At 56.2% G+C, this 24527-nt stretch overlaps 2 protein-coding genes across 13 annotated transcripts; one reads left to right on the plus strand and one right to left on the minus strand.

Annotated features, from left to right (window-relative positions):
- Window positions 1-739: 739 nt before the first annotated feature.
- Window positions 740-9676, plus strand: ICMT (isoprenylcysteine carboxyl methyltransferase). 4 transcript variants are annotated; one of them, XR_009539114.1, is made up of 6 exons: window positions 740-981; window positions 1828-1916; window positions 2825-2994; window positions 3783-4000; window positions 6212-6638; window positions 8071-9676. XR_009539114.1 is itself a non-coding variant. In XM_060141614.1 (5 exons), exons 1-5 carry the CDS (start codon window positions 787-789, stop codon window positions 6392-6394), a joined length of 855 nt encoding a protein of 284 aa, XP_059997597.1. In that variant the 5' UTR covers window positions 740-786; the 3' UTR covers window positions 6395-7399. The 4 variants fall into 4 exon arrangements, 1 of the variants encoding a protein (XP_059997597.1); XR_009539115.1 differs by having other exon boundaries at window positions 8951-9676; XR_009539116.1 differs by lacking the exon at window positions 8071-9676 and adding an exon at window positions 7464-8058.
- Window positions 9677-10327: 651 nt separating this feature from the next.
- On the minus strand, window positions 10328-23974 carry RNF207 (ring finger protein 207). 9 transcript variants are annotated; one of them, XM_060141607.1, is made up of 17 exons: window positions 23520-23974; window positions 22742-22874; window positions 21396-21540; window positions 21217-21298; window positions 21067-21142; window positions 20863-20988; window positions 20369-20415; window positions 20033-20101; window positions 19898-19934; window positions 19311-19379; window positions 19128-19225; window positions 18149-18389; window positions 17846-18031; window positions 17522-17573; window positions 17087-17204; window positions 12365-12445; window positions 10328-11181 (listed from the first exon to the last, which is right to left on the minus strand). In XM_060141607.1, exons 1-17 carry the CDS (start codon window positions 23708-23710, stop codon window positions 11013-11015), a joined length of 1920 nt encoding a protein of 639 aa, XP_059997590.1. In that variant the 5' UTR covers window positions 23711-23974; the 3' UTR covers window positions 10328-11012. The 9 variants fall into 9 exon arrangements, 7 of the variants coding, with proteins under 7 accessions (XP_059997590.1, XP_059997591.1, XP_059997589.1 ...); XM_060141608.1 differs by having other exon boundaries at window positions 18203-18389; window positions 19898-19966; window positions 20033-20105; XM_060141606.1 differs by having other exon boundaries at window positions 19898-19966; window positions 20033-20105.
- Between the last annotated feature and the right edge of the window lie 553 nt (window positions 23975-24527).

A 24527-nucleotide genomic window follows, 5' to 3' on the forward strand; every position in this document is an offset into this window, starting at 1 on the left:
TACCACCTGAAGATTATCGTTGTGAAGTAATTTTGGCTTCTATTCCAAACATTTTCCCGGACTCACACATATGCTTCTCTTTTTCCCAAGTGAAGTCAGGATCACACTGCAAAGTTTGGCATGCTGCATTATAAAAAACGTAATGTCTTGAGGATTTCCACCGTCGGCTAACATTCTCCCTCGACACGAACTGAAGTGGGCGGTCACCCCGCTGCGTGCATGCCCCAAGGGTAGTGTCCCCGCAGCCTGGGCGCCCAGCGGGCGCTCGGAGAGCCTGCCGAAGGCGGGTGGTCTCTGCGCGCGGACCCCCCCCCCCGGGGCGCGGTGGGGTGGAGGCGGATCGCCGGCTCGCGCCCGCATGCCCAGGACTGTCGGTTTCGCCGGGGATCGCGCGGGGCCCGTGAGCGGCGGGGGCGGGGGCTGGGTGCTTTAGATTTCACGTGATTTCTCTGGATGGGGACATTCTGGAGTTTGGGGCCGACTCCTGGCAGACGCCGCCGGCAACTTCTTGGCCCAGGACCCAGACTGCCCGCGGCCCCACCCGCCAGCCGCAGCTGTGCCTGGGTCAGGGGGTCCCGGGGGGACGGCGGGGCGGGGCGGGGCGCTCCTGTCAAATTCGGGCCCCCGCCGCGCGGCGCGGCGGTATCGCGAGAGCTCGAGGGCGGTGCGCAGGTCTGGGCGGCTGCCCTTCCCGGCCGGCGTCGGCAGCGCAGTGCGCAGGCGCAGCGGGCGGGTTTCCCGAGGCTACAGTTGGGGCCGCCGCCCGCTGGTCCGCCGCCCTGCGCCATGGCGGGCTGCGCGGCGCGGGCTCCGCCGGGCTCCGAGGCGCGCCTCAGCCTCGCCACCTTCCTGCTGGGCGCCTCGGTGCTCGCGCTGCCACTGCTCACGCGCGCCGGCCTGCAGGGCCGCACCGGGCTGGCGCTCTACGTGGCTGGACTCAACGCGCTGCTGCTGCTGCTCTACCGGCCGCCGCGCTACCAGGTGCGGGCCGGGCCGGGCCGAGGGCCGGGGCGGGGACCGGGGGCCGGGCGGGCTGGGCGCGGCGCGTGGGCACCGTCCCCCCGGGGTCGAGGTCCGGGTCTGCCGAGAGCGCGGCCCGCGAGAGGGGTTGCCTCCCCCGGCCGCGTCTTTTAGCAGCTGCGAGTTCAGGTGGCAGGAGGGCCCCCTCCCTGCCAGTCCCGGGGGGCGTGGGTCGCGGTCCCCCTCCACCCGGCGGAGTGGGTGGGAAGTTGCGGTTGGTGCCGTTCAGCAGCTGCGGCAGATGCACGTGGGGTGGGGAGTGAGCGGGCCCACGAGTTCTTTTATGTAATTTAAGGTGTGGAGAACTACCTGCTGTCAAGTCTGAGGTCAGAGGCCCCCGCAGTTACGTGGAGGGGGCTGGGCGCAGAGTCCCGGCTGCCCCGACCAGATTCGCTGCATGGACTTGGGAGAATCCGGCCAATAAGCTAGGTTTAACGCAGTTTTCCCACAGCCCTGAGTGACAATAACAATCATAATAGGAATGGTAGCTAAACCTTACTTACGAAGCACTTCGTCTTAAGTGCTTTACATGGGTAATCTTCACAGCAGTCCTCAGAGGTAGGTACTCTTGTCATCCCCATTGTGCAGATGGGGAAACCGAGGTCCAGAGAGATTAAGTAACTTGCCTAAGGCCACAGAGCCATAGAGGGGTGGGCTTGGGATTTGAACCCAGGCAGCCGTGCTTCACCCTGTTAACCTCTGAGCAAATGGGCTCCATGGACTTGCGGGTGGCCTGCTTATCCCAGGAAGTACGATGTATGCTCTGTGAACAACCAGGTGACTGATGCTCTTTTGGGTCCGTTTCAGATAGCCATCCGAGCCTGTTTCCTTGGCTTTGTGTTTGGCTGTGGAGTGCTACTCAGTTTTAGCCAGTCTTCTTGGAATCACTTTGGCTGGTAAGAAGTGCTTTGGGAATGACAGTTTTGAGGTGGGGGTGGGCGGATCAGAGGGTCAGTAGTGATATTCCCGCATCCTTGGCTGGCTGAAGGCTAGTGAGGGCTCTAAGGGAATGAGGCCTCTAGCTTCCTAGATTCCCGCATCTTGAACCTTGAGAACTTGTGCCCGTTGGCTGCTTCTGTCGCAGGTGGAAACAGGTCTCCCTGGCACCCTTCCCATAGGTGCTCTCATCTGCTGCACCTTCAGTAATGTGACCAGCCCCTCCCAGAAGAGGGTACTGGTCCTCAGTGACAGGAAGGGGCAAGGCTCTGGCTCGTCTTCACAGGCCTTTTCCGTCTCTAATTTCTATTAGGTCACATCTAGTGCCTCCCCCACGGCCAGTGTAGGATTTTTCCCTACACTATGATTTCAGTCCCTTGAGCCTTCTAGTCCCTGACCTGGATATGAACCAGTGGCTTCAAGGTAAAAAGCTTTATCTCCTACTATCAATACTCTGAGCCATCTAATCCTTCTTTGCTGGAATTATTTCAGTTTTTTGAATTTTTGTATTCGACATACATCACTACTTTATTTTGATACTTCTTTCATGTTTTACTGTGTGTAGTGTCATTTTAAAAAAGGCTGAAGGCCCATAGTGCCTTCCTAACCTATGTTTTTTGTTTTTTGGTTTTTTTTCTTTTTTTCCCTCCTGTGACATTCAAAAACATAGTCCCTTTACAACCCCACTTTCTGCAAACCTCAGGGAATAATGCTACATGTGGGTGCCTGATGTCCACTCTCAGACAGGTGACAGCAGGCCCTCATCATAGAATTCAGGGACAGTTCAGACCAAATCTGTACTTGGACTTAAAGGCTAACTTGATTCCCTTGCCCCAACTTACCTCTCGTTCTTTTTGTTTTTAAATAGGTATATGTGCTCCCTGTCATTGTTCCACTATTCTGAGTACTTAGTCACAGCAGTCAATAATCCCAAGAGTCTGTCCCTGGATTCCTTTCTCCTGAATCACAGTGTGGAGTATACAGTGGCAGCTCTTTCCTCTTGGATAGAGTTCACACTTGAAAATATCTTCTGGCCAGGTCAGTGTGCCCTGCTTTCCCCTCTGCAGGGGAGATGGGTGGCTTCCACGTGGGCCTCAGGACAGTGACGTGGGTTCACCTCTCAGGTCTAATCTCCCTGAGTGATCTTCCCCAGACCTCTATCTTCACTAAGCTCTTTATAAAGGACAAGCTCCACTTGTGAATTCCGCTTCTGGAGTTTGAATGGATAATGTGTTGACCTTACGCTTTAAGCCTTGCAGGACGTAGTGTGTACCATTTAACGTGAAGTCCCAACCTCTATAGCTGTAATACCAGGTTTACAGTCAGAAGATTCGGATCTGTTCATTTTCTGTGACTTGAGAAATTTCATGTAAAAATTTTATTAGCAAAAACTACTGCATCTGGAACCTACTCTGACACTGAACTTTCCACAGCAAGTTAAATGAAATGTATGTAGTTCCTAAGGTTCAGTAAAGGGCCAAGGCGGGAGACGCTGGACCCTTCTCGGCTTCACTTAGCTGTCTTTGTCCCCAAAGGAAGGATGGGAGCGTGTGGCGGGGGTGTGTGTGGATGAGAGCCTGTCACCTCTTTGCCATGACGCTCTAACTGGGCTGTTGGCGGTTTAACGTGAATGGGTGCACAGCACAACTTAGGGGAATGTGTTTTGTGTATAATTAAATTTTAATGTGATGACAGATGCCGATTGCCCACTAGCATGTGTTCTAGTGTTCCTGTCTTTCGAAACATAGGTTAATTTTAAGCATGCAGAGGGGAACTCAGCAGTCCAGGGTCTTCACTCCCCGGTTGTCACCATCCCTCTCCTGCAGAACTGAAGCAGATCACCTGGCTCAGCGCCACGGGGCTGCTGATGGTGGTCTTTGGAGAGTGTCTGCGGAAAGCGGCGATGTTTACAGCTGGTTCCAATTTCAACCACGTGGTGCAGAATGAAAAGTCAGACACCCACACTCTGGTGACAAGCGGAGTATACGCTTGGTTCCGGCATCCTTCTTATGTTGGGTGGTTTTACTGGAGTATCGGAACCCAGGTATGGTATCAGATACGATACTGGTCTCCTTTAAAGTTTTTAAAAATATGTTTTAAATCGACATATAATTTAAATATCATAAAATTCACCATTTCGAAGTGTATAATTCAGTAGATTTCAGTGTATTCACGAAGTTGTTGGTCTTTTTAATTTGTTTGCCATTGTGGTTTTTTTTTTTTTTAAGTGTTGTGTTTACTTATTTATTTATTTATTGGCCACGCCGTGCAGCTGGTGGGATCTTAGTTCCCTTAGCAGGGACTGAACCTGGACCCCCTGCAGTGGAAGCATGGAGTCTTAACCACTGGACCACCCGGGAATTCCCTGTTGGTCCTTTTTAAATAGGTACACGTGTTCCCTGCCATGTTTCAAGTGATAGTTAAATAAAAGTCAAAAGAACCGATTTAGTCTTTAGCGCTTTTTGCTATGTACTTAAAATCTGGGTGTCCTGAGCTTGTAAACTTCCGGCGATTCTAGGTGCCGTTACCCCCTCTCGTACCCCTTTTCTGCCTCTTTAACTTAGAGCTGGAGCATCCCAGTGGGCTGAGGACAGACATGGGGCTTTGGGGAGAGCCCTCTGCCACTCGAGGGGCAGCTCAGCTGATTTTCATTAGAGGCTGCTGTGGATGAGCCCAGGGTCGTATGTCAGGTTTAACATGAGCGATGGAGGTGTGCTCTGTCTCAGGCTGCAGACCGAGCCTTGTTTCTTGAGCATTGTCTCTTGAATCTGTTTTCTTAGTCCTAGAATGACTTGGACAGAGAATGTGGATAGAGCTTAGAAAACTCATCACCTCTTTGGGAACATCCAGTCCGGTCCCCCAGGCATCCCATTGCAGTGCGTGGTATGGGGGGGCACTCTGGTGACCCCCAGTGGTGTAGTAGGTTACTGCACAGCATTTGTGTGAAAACTTGCAACCCTGAAACTTAAGACTGCCACATTAACAATCACATTTCCCGGGAACAGGTTGACTGTAGTGGAATCATGTAATTTGCCGTAAGTGCTATAACTAATAAACCTAAGTGCTCTGGGACTGGACAGCTTTTCATACTTCTTTGCCTATAGATCTTTCTACACCGTGACCCAGCACACAAGCGTGTGTAACAACTGCACAGATCTTTCCTGAGCAACGCTCACCCTGACTGTGTACAGAACACTCTGTTTCCTGTCTCGTTAGTGTTTGTAACGCCGTTTCGGACGCACGGGATTGATCTCCTGGCTCCATGACGGGTCGTGGCTTGAGACTGGGAAACCCCGCTCTAGGGTCTGCTGGCGGTGGCGGCACAGGCTCTGGGGTCCCTGGCGGGCGGGTGGGGCCGGTCCGGCTCTAACATCAACTGATTGGCCTCCGTTTCCTTGCGGGTTAAGCAGGGGCGGCAGCGCTACTCAAGAGGCTTGCTCTGGGCGTCGAATGGCTTACTGGCTGGTGGTAAAGGGCTTGGCATGTGCTGGGAACACAGTAGGTGCTCAGTAAACAGTGGTGAGAAGAAGTGAGGTCACCCATGTGGGGAAGACGTACGTCCCGGGCGGGGGCCGGGGGGGTCCATCGGAATGGGCAGGGGTGGATCAGTGGGCTCCCTGAGCTACACGGAAGAAGCGGGCCGAGGAACTGCTTTCCTGGGCTGCGAAAGCCGGGCTAAGGAGGCGTGGTTGAGGCCTTCGTGCTTTCTGAACAGGGGAGTGATCTGATGGAAGAAGTGGTTTTGGGGGCTCAGCTGATAGCAGTGTATCGACGGCACGTACGCAGGAAGGTTGTGGGGGCCAGAGGCAGGGGGCCAGGCAGCTGTGGGGTGGGAGGGAGCGTGCTAGGAAGGGGGCAGGCTGGGAGGCACGCGGGAAGGCAGTGGTGCTTGGAATGGGAATTCACGTATGGGGGTGGAGGCAGGAGTTGCCAGCACCCCTGCCTGGGGGTCGAAATCCAGGAGGTTGCTCTTTCCTTTCAGTTTTTAGGTATCTCTCAGGTAAGAGGAACAACAGAGAAGCGTACGAACGAAAGCTACAGTGATGGGTGTTTAGCCCTGCTGTGAAAGTGATGGTGTGGTTTCCGTTAATGGCGCCCTGGCTCAGGGTCTCAAAGACCCTAGTGATGTTTCAAGAGTTTCTTGGGCCCTTGGCAGGAAGTCCTCTGTGGTCATTGGAGAGCAGCACATGCCGCTAAAGTTCAGGGTTTCGGGTCACACTGACCCCAGTGCACTAACCCTGTGTCCCTTCGCCAGGTGGTGCTGTGTAACCCCATCTGCGGCGTGAGCTACGCTCTGACAGTGTGGCGCTTCTTCCGCGACCGGACAGAGGAGGAGGAGATCTCGCTGATTCACTTTTTTGGAGACGAGTACCTGGAGTATAAGAAGCGGGTGCCCACGGGCCTGCCTTTCATAAAGGGGGTCAAGGTGGAGCTATGATAGGCCCGGGCGGCCCAGGCCAGGCTGGGGCCCCCCCACTCCAGGCAGCGTGGGACGGAACTGCTTCCTGTCGGCCACGCTGCAGAACGGACTTTCTTAAATCATTTTGTGTGTCACCAGTGACTCTTCTGGAATATCACTCAAGATCAAATGGTCAGAAGGCCTTAGGACCAAAGGACCCCACTCCCACCCCCACTCCCACCTCCCCGCTGCCCGGAGCAGCCTGTTCCCGGGCTGCATCAAGGTAGGACATAGATTAAAGGTGGACAAGAAGCAAATAACCGCAGTCCTTGGCAGTGACCCCCGACGCGCCTGGGCAGAGCTTAGGCCACACTCCATCCCCCACGAGGCCAGGGCTGTTAAGTTGTAACCAAGACCCTTGGGGAGAGGTGGGCTCACTCCTGATGCTGAGTGAGGCTCCTGCAGCAGGAAGGGGTACGTGGGCACCAGTACTTGCTAGTGTTAGAAACCCATTCAGAATCCTTACTTTGACCGAAACACACAAACAGCACAGCTTTAACCTCCCTGTTTCTGTCCTTAAGTGCATGAGCATCTCTACAATTTTAAAGACACTTCCTTATAAGGCACTTTGGCTCTTCATATATCTCCTCCTGTTTACTTACCTGTTTTCAAAAACAGCAGTACGAACTCAGGGGACTCGCTTGGCGTGTGAGCCCCACCTTTCACTTGGCAGAAAGGCAGCACAGACACCTCCAGATGACTCAGCTGCTGCTCTGTGTTACCAGGGCTCCCCGGGCCAGGGACACCGTGGGCCCCTGTGGCTTTCCTGGGTCCTGGCTCCTCCCAAAGGGGGGCTGTTACCAGTGACAGGCATGTCAAAGGTGTGTCATTTCTCCTTTATCCAAAAAAATGCTTCCTGGACACCTGCTCTGTGCAAGGCATTGTTAAACGTTGAGAAATACCGCTCTCCGTTTACTTGGGGTTTTTTCTTATTCTATCATAGCTTATATTTTTGTGTTTTGACTTAAATCTGTTAACCATTGATTTCTATGTTCTGTTCTCAAAATTCCATCGTCCCTAATGCCATTTCAAACTGTCTTTTCCAAAGGGGTTTGAGCATAAACAACTATGAAATTCCAGCAAGCCAACTCAAAAAAAATAGGGCAAATAATCGCAGCTGAGATTTAGTCAGTGCTTTTGTTGTTCAAGTTCGGGAAGATTGGCTTTACGAGTCAAACATACAAGCTTTGCGACCCTTGTTGAATTCTGGACCAGAGAGCAACTTGCTCTCAGTGTGAATTCCTTCCATGCAGTCCTGCAGTGGCACCAACAAGAGCGTGAATCAGGTGGCATCGGCCCCTGGCTGGAGTGCTGCCATGCCACGCCACGCGACGCGACGCGACGCGGTTTTCAAGGAGCCACTAAACCTTTCCGTGCCTAGACCTCCCCATCTGTAGGATGGGGTCAATACCACCTACCTCGCAGGGGTCTTGTGAAGACTTAGAAGAACAATGTCAAACGTTTTTAATACTTTGGTGACAGAGATGACATAAACGAAACCAGTATTGCATGAATTACGCCAAAATGGACATTTGACTCACTGTACCAGATACCGGGAATGTGTGTTCAAAAAAGCATTCTACCAACTCGAAATATTAACTTATTTCTAGATTTCATGGCCTAATTAGTGTTTTTCATCATTATATATACCAAAGAGGTTTACAGGTTCATCGGTGACAGGTGTGACATTTGCTGGTTTGAGGACCGGACAGATTCCAGCCTCGGCCTCCTGAGGTCTCGCAGGCAGACAGCCCAGGCAGCAGCCAGGGTCTCGCGGCAGATTCTTCTGGCGGGAACACTGCCCGGCGGGACGTCAACATGCACTTACTGTGTTTGAGGACTTGAGTCAGTGCTAAACTTGTTCTGCAGACCACTCCTAGTGAAATACACTCCCCTTCATAGGATTGCAAAACTGAGGAGGGTGTAGCTGGGGTTTTGGCGGCCACCCCCAGCTCTTTGAGGGAAAGTCCTTTCTTGCTGCATCTAGCATGTTAGGACCCAGCTTTCATTACCACTGGGGGTCGTGAAGTTGTCTCTTCAGCAGATGGAGAGGAGCTAGTGACGACCCTGGCTTTGTGGACAGTAAGGCCGGAGGTGTTGGCCTCTGACGGTCCGTCCTTCCTCTGCCGGCCTGCCAGGCCTGGAGCTCAGGAGGCAGGCCCTGGTGTCGGCAGGGAGATGTTGCTGTCACACCACCTGGGCTGGACGTGACATTCTGCTCTGCTTGAAAGAGCAGTTCCACAAGCAAGTTCCCACCCTGATTTGTAACCCAGGGCGGAAGTCCGCAATTACTTGGGGATCAGAGATGAACTACTTAGGGGCAGGATTTGGCAAGTGATTGACTTTCATCTAGCACTGAGATCTTCAGGTTATTTTTACCTTTATAAGTTCAGCAGTGACAGCGCACAAGGAAGAGAATGAGGTTAATGGGGTACAGGCTTCTTGGGTATTCCCGAAAGCTTATTTTGGGTAAAGGCCACATCACCGGTCCCCTCAAATTAAGAAACCGTCAGGAGATTTCTTTTTCCATTGCAGGTTTCAAAGCGGAGACTCTGAAATGGAAAATAGGCACTGCACAGAACAAAGCTATTTTGAAGCAGTGCAAAATGAAACACTTCACGAGGGTTTGCAGGCTGGGGCCGAGACCGGCGGTTTACTGAAACGAGGTTGTAGGTGAGCCTGGCAGAGGGCAGGAGGCAGCGCACCCCGCCGGCCCTTCATTGTCATAAACTGCTGCATAAACCTACAAAGTGAACTTTATCAATCCCTTCCACTTATTTAGCACTCTGGGTGATTAACATGATGGGGGAACATCGCTAAACCCACCGCTTGTGTTGACACGTGAGGTTCCGTAGGGTCTCGACTGCAGCTCCGTTTGGTCGCAGCCCCTCTGTGACAGGAACAGTGAACCACTGTCCCTTCTCTGCACTTTCTTACTGCCTTAGATAGTTGTGCCCTCCCTCTGTGTTTTGCTTCTGCAGTGACTTGGTGAGGCCAGGCGACCCCAGCCTGTCTGGCATGGTGCGAGAGGCTTGCTGTCTGTGCCCCGCTGTGGGGGCCTGACGCCCTGTCCTGGGCTCGGTCCCAAGCGCTTGCCCCTGCAGGACTGTCCCCTAGCTTAGGCTAGGAGAGTAACCTAATGGGGTAATTACTCTTCTTTTTACATGCAGAAATGTTTATTTAAATATTGGATTTTCTTTCACAGAAATTATTTCCAATGCTTAAATAAAACTGTACTTGATTTCACTATGAACAATAGTATGATCGTGTGGGATTCAGAAACTTTTTTTTTTTAATATTTATTTATTTATATATTTGGCTGTGCCGGGTCTTAGTTGCAGCATGCAGGATCTTTTAGTTGCGGCATTTGGGATCTAGATCCTTGACCAGGGATCGAACCCGGGCCCCCTGCATTGGGAGTGCAGAGTCTTGACCACTGGACCACCAGGGAAGCCCCCAGAAACTCTTAAGGTCTTTTTGCTTCTGGCTAAGAAATGTCCAAGGCCTACAGCGTAAAACCAGATGTGTTTTGCCTCCTCGATTCTGTTCTGAAGTCCTACCTCTAACCAGTTTGTAATGACAAGTTCCTCCAGCCCCCCAGGCTACCGTGGACGTTTGTGATGCTCTGGGACGGGAACGTCTGACAGAGCAGGTGTGGAGGTGTTGGGTACGGACGTGGCGGATGCGTCAGCGTATTGACCTGCAGGCCCACCTGGCACGTAGAAGCCACTTGCCGTTTGAACCACTGAATCAAGCTGATGTTTGCTTAAAGCATGATTCTTTGGGCATCGTTTTGCCTCTGAAACTTTACACTTTAGGTCATGCAGGTTAATTTTCTTTTTTAAGCATTTTGTTTAAGTTCCGCTTGATAAAATGGGTACTGGGTAGGAGTGGAAAACCACTAGAGCGAAGTTGCTGGTGAATCGTGCTTTAATATCTATAGAAGGTGAACACAGGAGAGTGACAGGCGGGGACATCGGTGGGGAAGTCGTGACGGAGGCCATCTCCTGCCACGCAGGCCACCAGGTGCTATCGCGTTGCTTTATGCGCTCAGCCCTGGCCCTACAGTGAGAAAAGCTGGAGCAAAGGGTTTTCTCCCCTATGCTGAGTCAGCGCTCAGATTAGAGGGGGGAGCTTTCCAGCGGCGCCCGGAGAACAGTGGGGCTGTGCGTCAGGCAGAGCCGGATTCCTCTGTGGTAGGGCAGGTGCTGCACAGTGGGCGGGTCTCATCACCCGAAATTCAGACGGGTGCACACCCCACCACAGCGGGCGCTCACGGGACGAGCACACAGACACCAGGGAGGTGCAGGGGTAGTGAGGGGCTTCCGGCTGGACGTTCACTCAGGTAACGTTTTCCACGCCGACTGGGATGCCGTCCCGAGTCACCTTGGTGAGGACCAAGATTCGGGGCAACACGAAGTCTGGCTCAAGCCAAAGAACCTGAAATTGGGACCTGGCAGAGAGTGTCTGGGTTTTTCTGCTGATGCGTGATTATTACACATTAAACAGAAAAGCATGATGGGAACCGCCTTTTCTTAAATATCCCAGCGTTGATGTGCACGTTGTAAGACGCCCGACCTCCAGGAGCAGTCCCACGCTAAGCTGGGCGCTCTCTCCATGTGGGGACGTCACCCCCGTTTTTCAGTTTGGGTCTGTGAGCATCTTTATTTTTCAGTGGAGGCTCTTCTGCGAGGCTGCTCAGGGTCCGGCTGTTTCTCGGCTCTGAGGTCTTCTCTCTCCTCTCCGAGACACTCCCTGGATCGTTCCTGAAGAAACACTTAATGTGAGCTCCTCTCTGCTCCCGTCTCACTGTGTCCCAGCGCTAAAATCCACCCAGGCAGAGGCTTTCAGGACGGCCAGCCTTCCGGGAAGGCACCAGCGGGTGATAGAACCTTAACTACATCATCTCCTAAACGATTTTTTTGTTTGTTTTTTAATAAATTTATTTATTTTTGGCTGCATTGGGTCCTCGTTGGCTTTCTCCAGTTGTGGTGAGCGGGGGCTGCTCTTCATTGTGGTGCGTGGGCTTCTCATTGCGGTGGCTTCTCTTGTTGCAGAGCACGGGCTCTTGGGGTAGCAGGCTTCAGGAGTTGTGGCTCGCGGGCTCTAGAGCGCAGGCTCAGTAGTTGTGGCGCACGGGCTTAGTTGCTCGGTGGCATGGGGGATCTTCCCGGACCAGGGCTCGAACCCGTGTCCCCTGCATTGGCAGGCAGATTCTTAACCACTGCGCCACCAGGGAAGCCCCTCCTAAAGGATTCTTATTCACTTCTGATGACTTTTAGTTGCCAAAACATTGGCAGTGCGGACCATTTCAGTGGCTTGTGGTGACCCTGCTCTTTGAATTGGCCCTCCCCGAAGCACGGTGCCTGGGAGGGCAGGGCTGCTTTCTGCTCTGTCACCAACCCGTGGTGCCTCTAGATGCAGCAGACCTCTCCCTGCCCCCAGGCCCTTTTAGCTCTGACTTCCTACAACTCCAGAGAACTACAAAAAGATCAGCCTGTGATGGTGACACATCTGTTCTGCACATTCTCCTCTCCCTCTGGCAGGCATTTTGGCAAACACTGTGGTTCCAGTGAGCAGCCATGCTCTCTCACAGGAAGAACTAACCCTCGATCTCTTTCTCGAGTCACAGTGGCGTAGGAGCCTGCGCTCTCAGAGGTGTGGGTTGGGCGGGCGGCCACCACGGCTGTCCCGAGTTATAAACCCCACGTCACGTCTGTCAGGGTCACATCTGTCATCTACGGGGTCATCTGTCTGAAGGCACCGCCCAGTTTAAGAACCCCCCTGACCCCGTATTTTACACACTGAGGCCCAGCTGAGGCCGCAGAGCTAGCTAGCTGGTCAGTGGCAAGTTGGGACCAAAAGAAAACCGGAGGTCAGTCTTTGTGGCCTGTATTTGTCTCTGAGATTACATCGTTTGCCCGCTCAGGTTGGAAAGACTCACTTTACCTGGCCTGGGCCTCGCCGTTCACGCCATCGTCATGCGTGTTTTGGAGATGGTCTGACGGTTCATCCACAGGCGCCTGAAACCTGCGGGAAAGAAAGCAGTTCCCAGGAATGCGGATGCAGCAGAGCCAGCCCACCTGTGCTTAGGCTCACTGCACAGACGCCGAACTTGAGCAAACACTTTGGGCCTCAAATATTTACCAAGGGCCAGGGCCACGGCAGTGGACGAGAGAGGCTGGGCCCTGCTCTCGTGGGAGACCCGTTCTGCGGGGGGGAGACGCGCCAAGGTTGGGAAGGAGGCCCAGCGGGACGGATGGTGGGGAGTGACAGTGAGGGAGACCTGCTTTCACTAGGGTGGTTTGCGAAGGCCTCCCTGCTGACGAGACCTGGGTGATGAGGTCCATGGAACAAGAAGAAGCAAGAACATTCCAGGCAGAGGCAGGGAAGTGGCAGCCAGTCTAGCTTCTTTGCAGGGCTGAAAGGCCACTGTGCCTGGGGTGTGGGGAGGGGCCGACGTGGGCAGAGGTGGGCAGAGAGGGTCCCAGAAGGACTTTCAGGCCCCAGCACGACAGGCTTTAGAAAGACCACTGACTGTGGCATGCTGGAGGGGCCAGGGTGCGGGGCTTGGCAACGGCGGCTTGGATCGAGGGTCACCAGCGAGACAAAGCAGGCGGACCAAGAGGGTTGCGTCAACAGGACTTGAGGATGGGTTGGCAATAAGGGATGAGGGAAAGAAAGGAATCCAAGTCTCCTGGGCTTTTTACTTGAGCACCTGGGTGACTGTGATGCCTTCACTGAGATGAAACAGGAGTAGCATGTTCGGCGGGGAGGAAACCAAGTTCGGGGCCATTGTGGGGTTTGAGGTGCCCTGAGACCACGAAGAGGAGACTCTCCCAGGAAGGGGCACTTGGAGATGAGTCTAGAGCTTGGGCAGATCTGTGCTGGGGAGGAGGATTGGGGGTCATCTGCAATACCATGGGGTTTTAAAGCCAGGAGACTGGGTGAAGCCCCTTAAGGAGAGGGCGTAGGATAAGAAGAATGCCTGGGACTGAGCCCTGGGGAAAACTGACATTTGGGCCTTGAGCCAAGGGGGCAGAGCCCAAAGCCAAAGAGACTAAGAAGCAACCGCTGGGGGACTTCCCTGGTGGCCCAGTGGTTACGACTGCGCTCCCAAAGCAGGGGGCCCGGGTTCGATACCTGGTCAGGGAACCAGATCCCACATGCATGCTGCAACTAAGAGTTCGTATGCCACAACTAAGCAGCTCGCGAGCCACAACTAAGACCTGGTGCAACCAAATAAATAAAGATAAATTAAAATAAATAAAAATTTAAAAAAGGTTCTCTTTCCCTTTAAAAAAAACGAAAGAAGGAACAGCTGGAGGGGCAGGAGGAAAACCACACCGGGAGTGTGGGGCGTCTCAAAAGCAAAAGAAGAGTGTGATGAAGGTGACAGACAGTCCAGGCTCACAGAGTGCTGCTTCGAGGCCAAGGGATGTAGCCCACAGGTTGCTGATGGTGGGAACAGGAGCAGATTTGGTGGGTGGGGTTGGTGTGAGCTGCCAGCAGTGGGAGGGGAGGAAGCAGAGGGCAGCTCCAGATACCTGGAAAGCGGTGCCGTGAAGAAGGGTAGAGGCAGCCTCCCTGCTTGCCCCAAACCTCCAGGAGCTGGGCTCCTGCCCGAGCTTTCCATGTGCTGACACCAAGCACGGATGCCACTTCCCCACAGAGATGTGACTCTGCCGGGGTGTTGCCCCTTGCAGGCAGGCAGGAGCACCCTACTTGAAGCCAGCTGCTCACCGAAGCAGAGCACACAGAAGGGAAAGGACGCCAATGCTAAGAGCAGGGCTTAGAACGGGCACACAGCGTGAATAGGCTGGGTAGGAGGCACCAGGATGTCACCTCCACCCAGAGGCCCCCCAGGATAATCCCAATCTCAACTGCTAACACCAGAGGTTAGTTCTGCCTGGTTTTGAGGTTTTATAAATGGAATCACACAGTATCTGGAGTAAACTGCTTAGTAAATGACAGCTTAGGAGGACACTGTAACTAGTCCTGGCTGGACAGGGATTTGATCCAAATTGTGCAGAAGGCATGATGAGTGCAACCTCTCAGTGTGACGTTAAAATAGTCACTTTAAAGGTGGCTTGGTAGTTCTGGATTAATACAGCAATTGCACACACACACACACACACACACACACACACACACACACACACACACACACACACACTCTCTCTCTCTCTAATTTTTCCTTCTTCCCCAAACTCATTAAAACTAGTAAAGGGACCAAAACAATGAGGGGGAAAAAAACCTCTCCAGGTTGACAGCAGGAAAGGATAACAGCAAAATTTTGGAACTGGAGAGCATGTAGACAATGGTCACTAATTCAGCAGACCTGAGCGGCGGAGGCCCGACCAGTTCCCACCACAGAATCCTCAGGGGGCCCAGGAACGGGTAGCCCCAATGCCTCTGCAAGGAGGGTGGGACTGAAATAGGACGATGAAGGTCAAGAACCCTACCTCCGAACCGCTGCCCCCACCCCCAATACTGAAGGGTTAGTCTCTGGGAGGGTGCGACACACCGTGAGAACTACTGAAAGACAGAAAGTCAGCTGTGTGTACAGATACTCCATACGGTGACATTCCAGGAAGGAAACTGGGCAAAGATCTAAAACTGACATTGGGGCATCAAGAGTAAGATAAAGCAAAACAAAAAATGCTGCCCACCCAGATCCCTTACACCGAAGCACCGCCCATGTGCTCAGAGCTTCCAGCCTGCTCTCCTCCACCCCAACTCCTAACATGAACCGGTAATTGAAGATTTCCTGACAGCTGAGAAAAGCCTTTAACAGGGAAGGTAGAAACCTAAATAAACAAAACGTAACTTGGAGGAAACAGACTTCAGAGAGAAGGAAACTTAAAAAAACAAAAGCAAAAAAACATGTATCGGCCCCCAAAGGGGTAAGATATTCTGTCCATGCAGCAACAGAATGCTGTGTAACAAGAGCAGTCAGGGTACCAAAAACACCTCTTTGGAAATGAAAAACAATTTAAAACATTTAAAAGAGCTCTTGGAAATTTTCTTCAAAAATGAAGAACTAGGGCTTCCCTGGTGGTGCAGTGGTTGAGAGTCCGCCTGCCGATGCAGGGGACACGGGTTCGTGCCCCGGTCCGGGAAGATCCCACATGCCGGCGGAGAGGCTAGGCCCGTGAGCCATGGCCGCTGAGCCTGCGCGTCCGGAGCCTGTGCTCCGCGACGGGAGAGGCCACAACAGTGAGAGGCCCGCGTACCGCAAAAAAAAAAAAAAAAGAACTAAATGGAAGAGTCAGAAGATAAGAGAGGAAATCTCCCAGAAAGTATAGCAAAAAGATGAAGAGGTGGAAAACAAGACTGAAAAGAGATGGTAAATCAGAGGGCCAGCCCCGGAAGGCCAATAGCCAATAAGAATTCCAGAAAGAGAAAAAGTGGAGAAAATCAACTAACCAGTTCAAGAAGAAATATGCCCAAACAAGGACATGAATTTCCAGATTGAAAGGACCCACCGCTACCCAATGGACGGGACTAGACCCTCACCAACGTGAAATTTCAGAACGCTGGGAGCAGAGAAGATTCCACAAGCTTCTGAAGAGAGAATAAGTGGGGACTTACCCAGTGGTCCGGTGGGTAAGACGCTGTGCTCCCAATGCAGGGGGCCCAGGTTCGATCCCTGGTTGGGGAACTAGATCCCGCATGCGTGCTGCAACTAAGAGTTCACACACTGCAACTAAGAAGTCAGCATGCCGCAACTAAAGATCCCGCATGCCGCAGCTAAAGATCCCACGTGCCGCAACTAAGACCCAGCACAGCCGAAATAAATAAATGAATAAATATTAAAATAAATAAATAAATAAGGAGAATAAGTGGGTCACATTACAAGGATTAGGAATCAGAATGCCTTCAAACCTCTCAAAGATAGCCTTGGAAGTTAGAAGACAATAGAGTGATGCCTTCGAAGGAGAATCCTTTCCAATTTAGAATTTCCATCTAGAATTCAATACCCAGCAAAACTATCAGTCAAGTGCAAAGGCAGAATAAAGATATCGCAGCCTTACGCTGTTCAAAACACGTCCCTTCTCTGCACCCTTTCTCAAGGAGCTGCTTGGGGGATGGCCTTCACCAAACCATGAAAGAGGACACGTGTCATATGGGAATCAGGAGATCTCACTCTGGAGTGAGGCAAATGGAGTGCCCTGGAGGGTGGTGGAGGGAGAGGCTAGGTTGGCCACTGTGTACCAGCCCCACAGGGCAACCACCCTGGGGCTCAGACTTGAGAGGCAGGTACATTGAGGACCTGCCACCCAAAATCCTCTGCCACTGTTAACACCTCCAGTGCTCAAGTGTGGTGCTGAGAGCCTGGTCCAGGTTCCTATCTAGACTCGTCCTAACCGTGTACTGGGGAAGTTCTCTTTGCTCTGTGTCCTGCTGTCTGGATCAGCTGAGGACCCTCATTACACCCCCAAGGTGTAAAGAGATGGGCAGTTGTGTGCCTAGAAGCAGAAACTCAGAGCAGCCTGCTCGTTCTGTGTTTTGGCAGATGTCCAGCACCTGGTCCTCCCAGATGCCCTGATTAAACCTTCATGACCTGGCCCACTGGCTTCCCTGAAAGGGGCTCTCCCAGAGGTGTGGCACCTTTCCTGCGCACATTCTGAAGTGTCTTGGTTCCCCCGGAACACTCCCTGCTCTCACCTGGGCTCTAGCCGCTCCTTCACCTTGGCAATGGAGCGGACGTAGGGCGTGATCTGCTTGGTGATGGTGGTCAGGTAGGCATTCTCCTGCTTCAGCTGGAGAAGGTCATGGAGCTGGGCTGTGGGGGCCCAGGCCAGAGCGTTAGGTCTTGTTGGCTTCAAATTCTTACTCTCCAGCCTTGAACCATCTAAATAACCCAACTATTTCAGTGATTACCTCTAATTAAAGAGTGAGGTAAGACTTGTGAAGGCATCCTACTTACTGAATCCTGATCTCAGATAGATCATTTGGGGGCCAGTTAGCAGCTGTGAGGCAAAGTCAAGAGCTAGGGGGAAGAGCACGGGGGTTCGTATCTGGTTAGTGGGTAACTGGCTTCCTGCCCCTGAAAGCATGTGGATTAGCTCCAGGACCGGGGTGCGCCCAGCTGCCCGGGACCTTCATAGATCTCCTGCTCGTTAGCCACGCGCTGGTAGGATTCCTCCCAAATCTGAAAGAGAAAGTAAGTTGGATATTGCACGTGGCCATGAGTTGGAATTTCCCTTGACAGCATTTCTGTCCTCTAGCTACTCAGAGCCATAGGGCACTCCCAGCCAGTTCACGTGGTTCCAGGCAGCAAAGGCCCAGGTTCCAGAGCCTGCCACACGAGGGCCTCCTGGGGCACCAGGCCAAGGTCCTCCTCCCCCTTCCTGTCCTGGGGTAGCTCATGTACATGCTGACAGGTGGAGCTGCAGGGGAGGGAGGTTCCTCGGGAAGGGCTACCTCCTGGAAGACTGCTCTCATGCCCTCCACGGAAGCATACTCCAAGGCGATCTGTGTGTCCACCTGCAGGGACTTGTGCAGGATGTCACCCATGATCTCGGCCTTGATGAGCGAGTGGTGCTTGGTGAGGTCCCGGTGCAGCTCCTGTACCTGGTCCTTCAGGTTCTGCATCTCTGCCTGCAGGCGCTGGGGGGAGAGACCGCGTGAGTGCCTGTGTTTCCTGCAGGCTGGGTGCACTGCGGGGGCCTCAGTGGAGGGACGGCTTGCAGGTCAGGTGGCCAGGACTAGATTTGGCCACTGCACCTTGGCGAGAAGGGGTGGGGCCTTTCCCAGCTGGCAGGTCCCTGGCCCCCTCACCCGGTAGGAGTTCTCAAAGTGGCGGCAGTGTTCCGTGAAGGGTGAATCGTCGCCCTCCGCCAGCAGCACCTTGGTGCTGATGGACCGGTGCAGCGTGGGCTTTTGGACCGGTGACCCCAACATCTTTCCCACGGGGGAGGGGCAGCTGGGTCCCATCAGCACCTTGGGGCCCGAGCCCCCTGCTAGCCTGGGGAGAGAACTAGTGTGGATGTAGACGTGGGGGTTCCGGAGGGTCTTCCCTTCCCCCAGCCTCCCAGCGCGTTCTCAGCCTTCTCAACCCTCTCACCCCAGGCTGCACACCACTACCACGCAGGAGCTCTGAAAAACCCTGCTGCAAGGCTGTGTACACCCAAGACCAATGACATCAGCAGGGTATTTTTTTTAAATCCTGAGGGTGATGCCAATGTGCAGAAGAGTCCACCAGGATATCCTCAGACAGCACGTTCCCTCACACACACTCGACCTTGCAAATTTGGCTTGACGCCCAGTATCCCTTGCCTGGGGCCCTGGAGCTCTTAGCAGACACATCCAGCTTAGGCATTTCTCCTAACTCCCCCGGGGGTCTCCAGCTCTCTAGACTGGGCCCCGCCCCCCGCGGCTTCTGGAGACCCAGGCCCCACCCTAAGCTACCCCTTCCTTTCAGGGCTTAGGCACCCCAGTCCGGGTGCAGCGGCGGCGGGTGGGGGAGCCCCTGAGTCCCTCTGTCCACCCCTGGCCTGGCTCCACTCCAGGTCAGCCACGCGCTTCCGATCCAGGGCGGCCCCGACGGCTGTTTCCAGGCTGGGCGGACTCTCCCTCCCGCGTGGACATCTTTGGAGCCCAGACGCGGCGCGGGGAGCTCGGCGAGCTGGGAAGGGCGGCCCCCACCCCAACGGGGACCTTGTGCCCGCATCCCCTTCCCGGTCCCGGCGCCCCTGCGGCTCACGTGCTGGTACCGCCCCCGGCACCCGCCGCCCGGCGCGGTCCCAGCAGCAGCAGCGGCTCCAGGCAGCGCGCGAACTCGGCGCGGTGGTCGCTGGCGATCTGGGGGGACGGACGAACTCGCGAGGCAGCTCCAAACTCCGCGGGCCTCCGCCCCCGGGCCGGCCCACCCCGCGGCCCCGCCCACCTTGCTGCTCTGTGCGGGCCGTAGGCGATGTGGCCGCGTGACGATGCCCTGCAGCCTCTCCACCAGCTCCTGCGCTCAGGTGGGTGGGGGCGTGGGGGTGACAGGGAGGCGGGAGGACCGGAGGACGCGTCCGTCTTTAGGATTTCACCTGCCATCCAATCCTTCCACACCACCCCTGCCCCCAAATCCACAGGAAAGACTGGGGGGTCTGGACTCCAGTAGACACAATGCACTTTGGGGGAGAGGCTTATGCTCCCTTCTAGGCTTTGCTGTCCTCTTATTTTTTTATTTAGTTTTTGGCCGCGCTTTGCGTGGCTTGCGGGATCTTAGCTCCCCGACCACCAGGGATTGAACGGGGTGGAGTCCTAACCGCTGGACCGCCAGGGAATTCCCTGCTGTCCTATTAAAAGGGGTTCAGCCAGCCCCTAAATGTTTTGTAGATGATGGTGTGGAAGAGGGGGCTACCCAAAGACCCCTGGTCCAGCCTCCAGGTAACAGGTTGCCCAGCCCTGAGGTGGGGGGCTCTGGTGTGCAGGGTGGGTTCCTGGTGGGGAGGGGGGGGAGACACAGAAGCTGTGGGCACTCACATAGCCCAGGTCCAGGAACTCAGCCTTGTTGGCCAAGCTGAGAAAGGAAGAGCAGATGGCCAGGTGGACCTGTGAGAGGGACACTGCTCAGTGCCTGGGCTGGGTGCCCGGCCCTGCGCCCCCAGCTCCCCTTACCTGGAGGGTGGGCAGCAGAGTAGCCAAATGGGAGAGCTGCTCCTTGAAGGCCTTGTCCTTTTCTTCATACTGGCTGGGGGAGGAGCAGGCAGCCTCATCTCCAAGGGGAGGGCTGCCCACCCCCACTTTGGGGGCGGGCTCAGAGCTGGGTGGTTCCATCTCCCCACCAGCTTTGTGCATCCTTCCTCGACACCCCTTCCCTGAGCCCTGAGCTTTCCTCCTCACCGGTAGACACCTGGATGTCTTGCTCTCCAGGGTGGGCCGGCACCTGCCCGGGCTATGAGATAGGTGTCTGGAGGTCAAGGGGCAGGGGGTGGAGAGCCCGCCACCACTCACCTCTGCACAGCCTGCAGCAGCAGCGCTTTCCTCTCTGCCAGTTTGTCCTGGGAGGGAAGGTCTGCTACTGGCTGGGCAAACTCGGCCCTGCCACCTCCCAGCGCTCTCCCAGTCCCTGGGTCCCAGCCACACAGCTGCTTAGGCTGGCTCTCTCCAGCCCACCAGCGCTGCTGCCCGGGCCACCTCCTTCTTGCATCTCACTGCCTGAGAGCCCTGGTGCCCTCACCTTAAATGTCACCTCCTGGGGGAAGTCTTCCCTGACCCCCTCTCACCACCAGCACCAGCCTGGGGCAGGCCCGTGCTCCACCTCTAGAACTCTCCTGGCAGCTACGACTGATTAAGTAACTTCTGAAAGCAGCTCAAGACGTGCTGCCCTGCTACACTGGAAACTCCACACGGGCCCCCGGGGGGAGGGGCCTGCCCTGTGTCCCGGGCACCGGCCATGGCTGATAAGGATGCGCAGCCTGTGGCTGTCTAGTCCCCCCACCCCTCACCTGCATGCTGCCGAAGAGGGCGTGGATGGCGGCCTCCTCATCCGCCGCGCTGCGTCGCACCTCCTCCACCATCGCCTGCAGCAGTGCGATGGCCTCCCCTGTGGCGGTCTGCAGGGCCTTCACCGCCTGGGGACAGGGCGGCCTCAGCCTTGTGGGCGCGCATTCTCAACCCCCGCCCCGGCGCGCCGGGCACCCCGCGCTCACCAGCATCGCCTGCTGCAGCCGCTCGCAGCCTTGCACGTACGCCGACTCGAGGTCCACGCAGTGAGCCCGGCTCTCCCTACGGGGAGCCCGCGGATGAGCCCTGCTCCGGGCCACCCTCCAGCCCCCTCACCTCCCGCGCCCTCTACCCACCCCTGCATGTCCCGGAAGCAGCGGATGCACAGCAGCGACTTCTTGTCGGTGGAGAACATGATGTAGGGCTCGGCGTGCAGTGCTGCGGCGGAGGGGGGGAGTGCGGCGGTGAGGGCTCCGGCCGGTGCCCGTCCCCATCCCCGCCCAGCGCTGGTCCCCATCCGGCACGCCGCACTCACTGCACTTTTGGAGCACGTCGCGGCTGCGCTGGCCCAAGGCCACGATGTCGTGGCGCGCGAACATGCGTGCCCGGTGCGTCTCATCGCGGCAGCGCGCGCACAGCGGCTGCCCGCACGTGTTGCAGAAGTACGTGGTCTCTGCGTCCTGCGGACAGAGCTCGGGCTCAACCCGCCCGTGAACTGGGAGCCTGATCCCATCACAGCCCGCGAGGGAACTGCAGCCTCCGCACGTCGTGGCTGTGCGTCTTGGCCCCGGCCTGGGGCAGGCGCGCGGTCACATGCAGCCCTTTCATGTAACCCCAACGCGCAGCGCTCTCATGTACCCAGTTTACAGACGAGAATATTGAGGCTCAGAGAATAGGTAAGTAGGTCCAGTAAGGAGCAGTTACCCAGGACGGTCTTGCGGAGGGGGTTACATGGGGTTGTGGGGAGGGCAGGCACTGCCTTTGCAAAACATTTCACCTATAACAAAAACGTATGTGTACGCCTGTGTGTGTGTGAAGCCCCCCCTTGGCGCCCTCACTAGCAGCCACATGGATGCCTACGCCGGCCATCTGGAGTGGGAACTTGGCTGGGAGGCGAAAAGGAGTGAAGACCTGCAGGTGCCCTTCCCCAGGGCTGAGAGTCCAGGGCACTGACCCCAGCAATGGCTACGAAAGCACAGACCCCCAACTTCCTACGTTGGCACTCAAGGCCATTTCCTCCCCACGCTCTCCTGACCTCCAGCCCCTCACCTCCTGCTGGTTATGTCTGTACTTCTGCGCAGCACATATTCTAGAACTTGCCCGCCCTCCCAGACCTTTTGCTCCTGCAGGGACATCCTCCTGGGATTTGGAATACCTGGAGGTATTGGAATACTCCACAGGCCAGAGAGAGCCTCGCATGCCCTTCACAGTCCAGCCTGAAGCCCGTCCTCTGCTCCCTGGTCTTTCAGGATCGCCCCTCCCCAACGGCACAATGTCCTCACTTCCCCTTGGGCTGTTGATAGCTGCCCACAGCTACCCAGGAAGCAGCGTACCCCAGAGGGCTGGCCTAGGCCTGTGCCCTGGCATGCCCTTCCTGTTCCAATTCACAACTGTGTTCTGAGTTGGGCACCAGTAAGCTCTCCCCAAATCGAAATAGCCTTAACCCCTGCAACTATCTTGGTGTTGGCCCAAGGCAGTTGTTTTGGACCGCAGTCTCCACACCAGTAAAATGGGGCCCACATTCTGGATACAGGGTGCCTTAGAGAGGCGTTGGAGAATGCCCTGATGGGTGATCCTCTGATGACATGGCACACACTGCAAGCGTCAGGACAGTGCAACCTGGCACCCTCCGCTCCCCACCCCACCCCCAGGCGCCCCTGCCTGCTTGCCGCACTCCTGGTCGCAGTTGGCACAGCGCACCACGTCCATACCATCCCCTGAGCTGTCCACCAGGAACTGCAACAGCCGATCCACCGGAGGCAGCCCGCTGGGGCCCTTCACCACCGTCTGGTGTCTGCGGAGAAGCTCCAGCCAAGATCCAGAGGCCCCTTCCCGAAGGCTCCCTACCCCCTTCCTACTCCAGACATTCCAGTCTGAAGCTAAAAATAGGGCGGCGGGAGGTGGGATGCCTGCAGGTCTGATGTCTGTAAATACCTCAGCCAGTGCTCTCCGACCCCGTCCCTTTCCAGTCCTAGGGGAATCTTGGGATGGGGCTGGCGACTCAGGGTGTCAAAGGCAGAAGGCTCCCCTCAACCCCCTCTCATGGCATTGGGCAAATTTAGGGCCACCCCGGGTAACTTGAGCCAACATAACCTGCTTGTGTTGACTGAAGACTTCAGGACCCCCAGGTGAGTTACTGGGAGTGCCCAGACGCTGAGCTGAGATCCCCTACTCCAGCAGCATTGAATCCGACAGCACGCGCACTCTAGCCCACCCTCGCCCCCTGACTTTCTGTGGGAGGCCTTGGGCCATAACCCCAGGTCTCAGTTACCCCATCTGTAAAATGGGCTGGAGCCTTCATGTTCTCTGGCAGAGAGGTGCAGGCTGCAGGCAGCCTCTCCCAGCCCTCCCCACAGGGAGTCAGAGCCTTGCCCTCCCAGCACCTAGGTCCCAGCCCAGCGGGGCCAGTCTCCCGTCTTAAGGGGCTCGAGGCACTCACTGGCACAGCGGGCAGGCGAGGCGGCCGTCGGCGGTGCGGCCGCGCAGGCAGCCGGCGCAGAAGTCGTGGAAGCAGTCCAGCAGGCAGGGGTGCTCGTACTGCGCGCGGCACAGCGGGCACACGAGCGGGGGGCTGCTCGCCGCGTCCAGGGCGCCCGGGCCCTCCAGGGGCGCAAAGATAGCTCCCGACATCTTCGGGCACAGCGCAGGAGGGCGGGGGGGCGCCCGCGGCCCCTCTGCCCCGGCGCCTCCTCCCTCCTACCTGGCCCGCTGGACCACGCGCGGCGTCCAGCGGTCGTGGAGCGGGGAGCAGCGAGGGTCCGGGGCTGGGGGCTGGAGCGCCGGGCGCGGGGAGAACGGGCAGGAGGCGCGCGGAGGGGCCAGACCCTGTGCCGCCGCCCTCCCCGCCTCTCCACGGCAGCCCTGGAAGGTCAGTCGGTTCCTCCTACCCAAAGCCCAGCCTCCCCGGGCCTCCCCCTCCCCTCCCCCCCCACCCCAGGAATTCCCCTCCCGGTGTCCTCTGGGTGACCCGCAGCCGACACCCCTTCCGCGCCAGGCGCCCCCAGCCTCGCGCGCGGTGCCCCCGTCCACCTTCCCGAGGCTGGCGCCGGCTGCCTCGAGCCGAAAACCTGGACGGATCTCGGCGCTCGCCGCCGCTGTGACCCAGGGCTCCGGTTACGGCCACGGCCGCGGCCACTGCTCCCCTCGCCCGGAGGAGGAGAGGCGGCAACGCGCGGCTGGAAAGGACCCCGCCGGGCAAGGGTTCGAGGTTCGGACTGGACCCCGCCCGCGGTGACAGAGCCCGGAGCCCGGAGACGCGGGAGAGCCGCGCAGAGCGGGCTCCTCAGGGGGATACGGCCCCGCTGGCTAGGCCGGCTCTGTGCGGTCGGATTTGGGCCGGGACAGGAGTGGGTCCGCGCGGCCCTATTTCCTCGACGGGCAGTCGAGGGCGCCCGAGAGCAGCAGCCGCCCCTCCCTCCCACAGACACTCCAGTTCTTGCGAGAGCTC

The sequence above is a fragment of the Lagenorhynchus albirostris genome, chromosome 2, assembly GCF_949774975.1.
Source record: "Lagenorhynchus albirostris chromosome 2, mLagAlb1.1, whole genome shotgun sequence".
NCBI lineage: Eukaryota > Metazoa > Chordata > Mammalia > Artiodactyla > Delphinidae > Lagenorhynchus > Lagenorhynchus albirostris.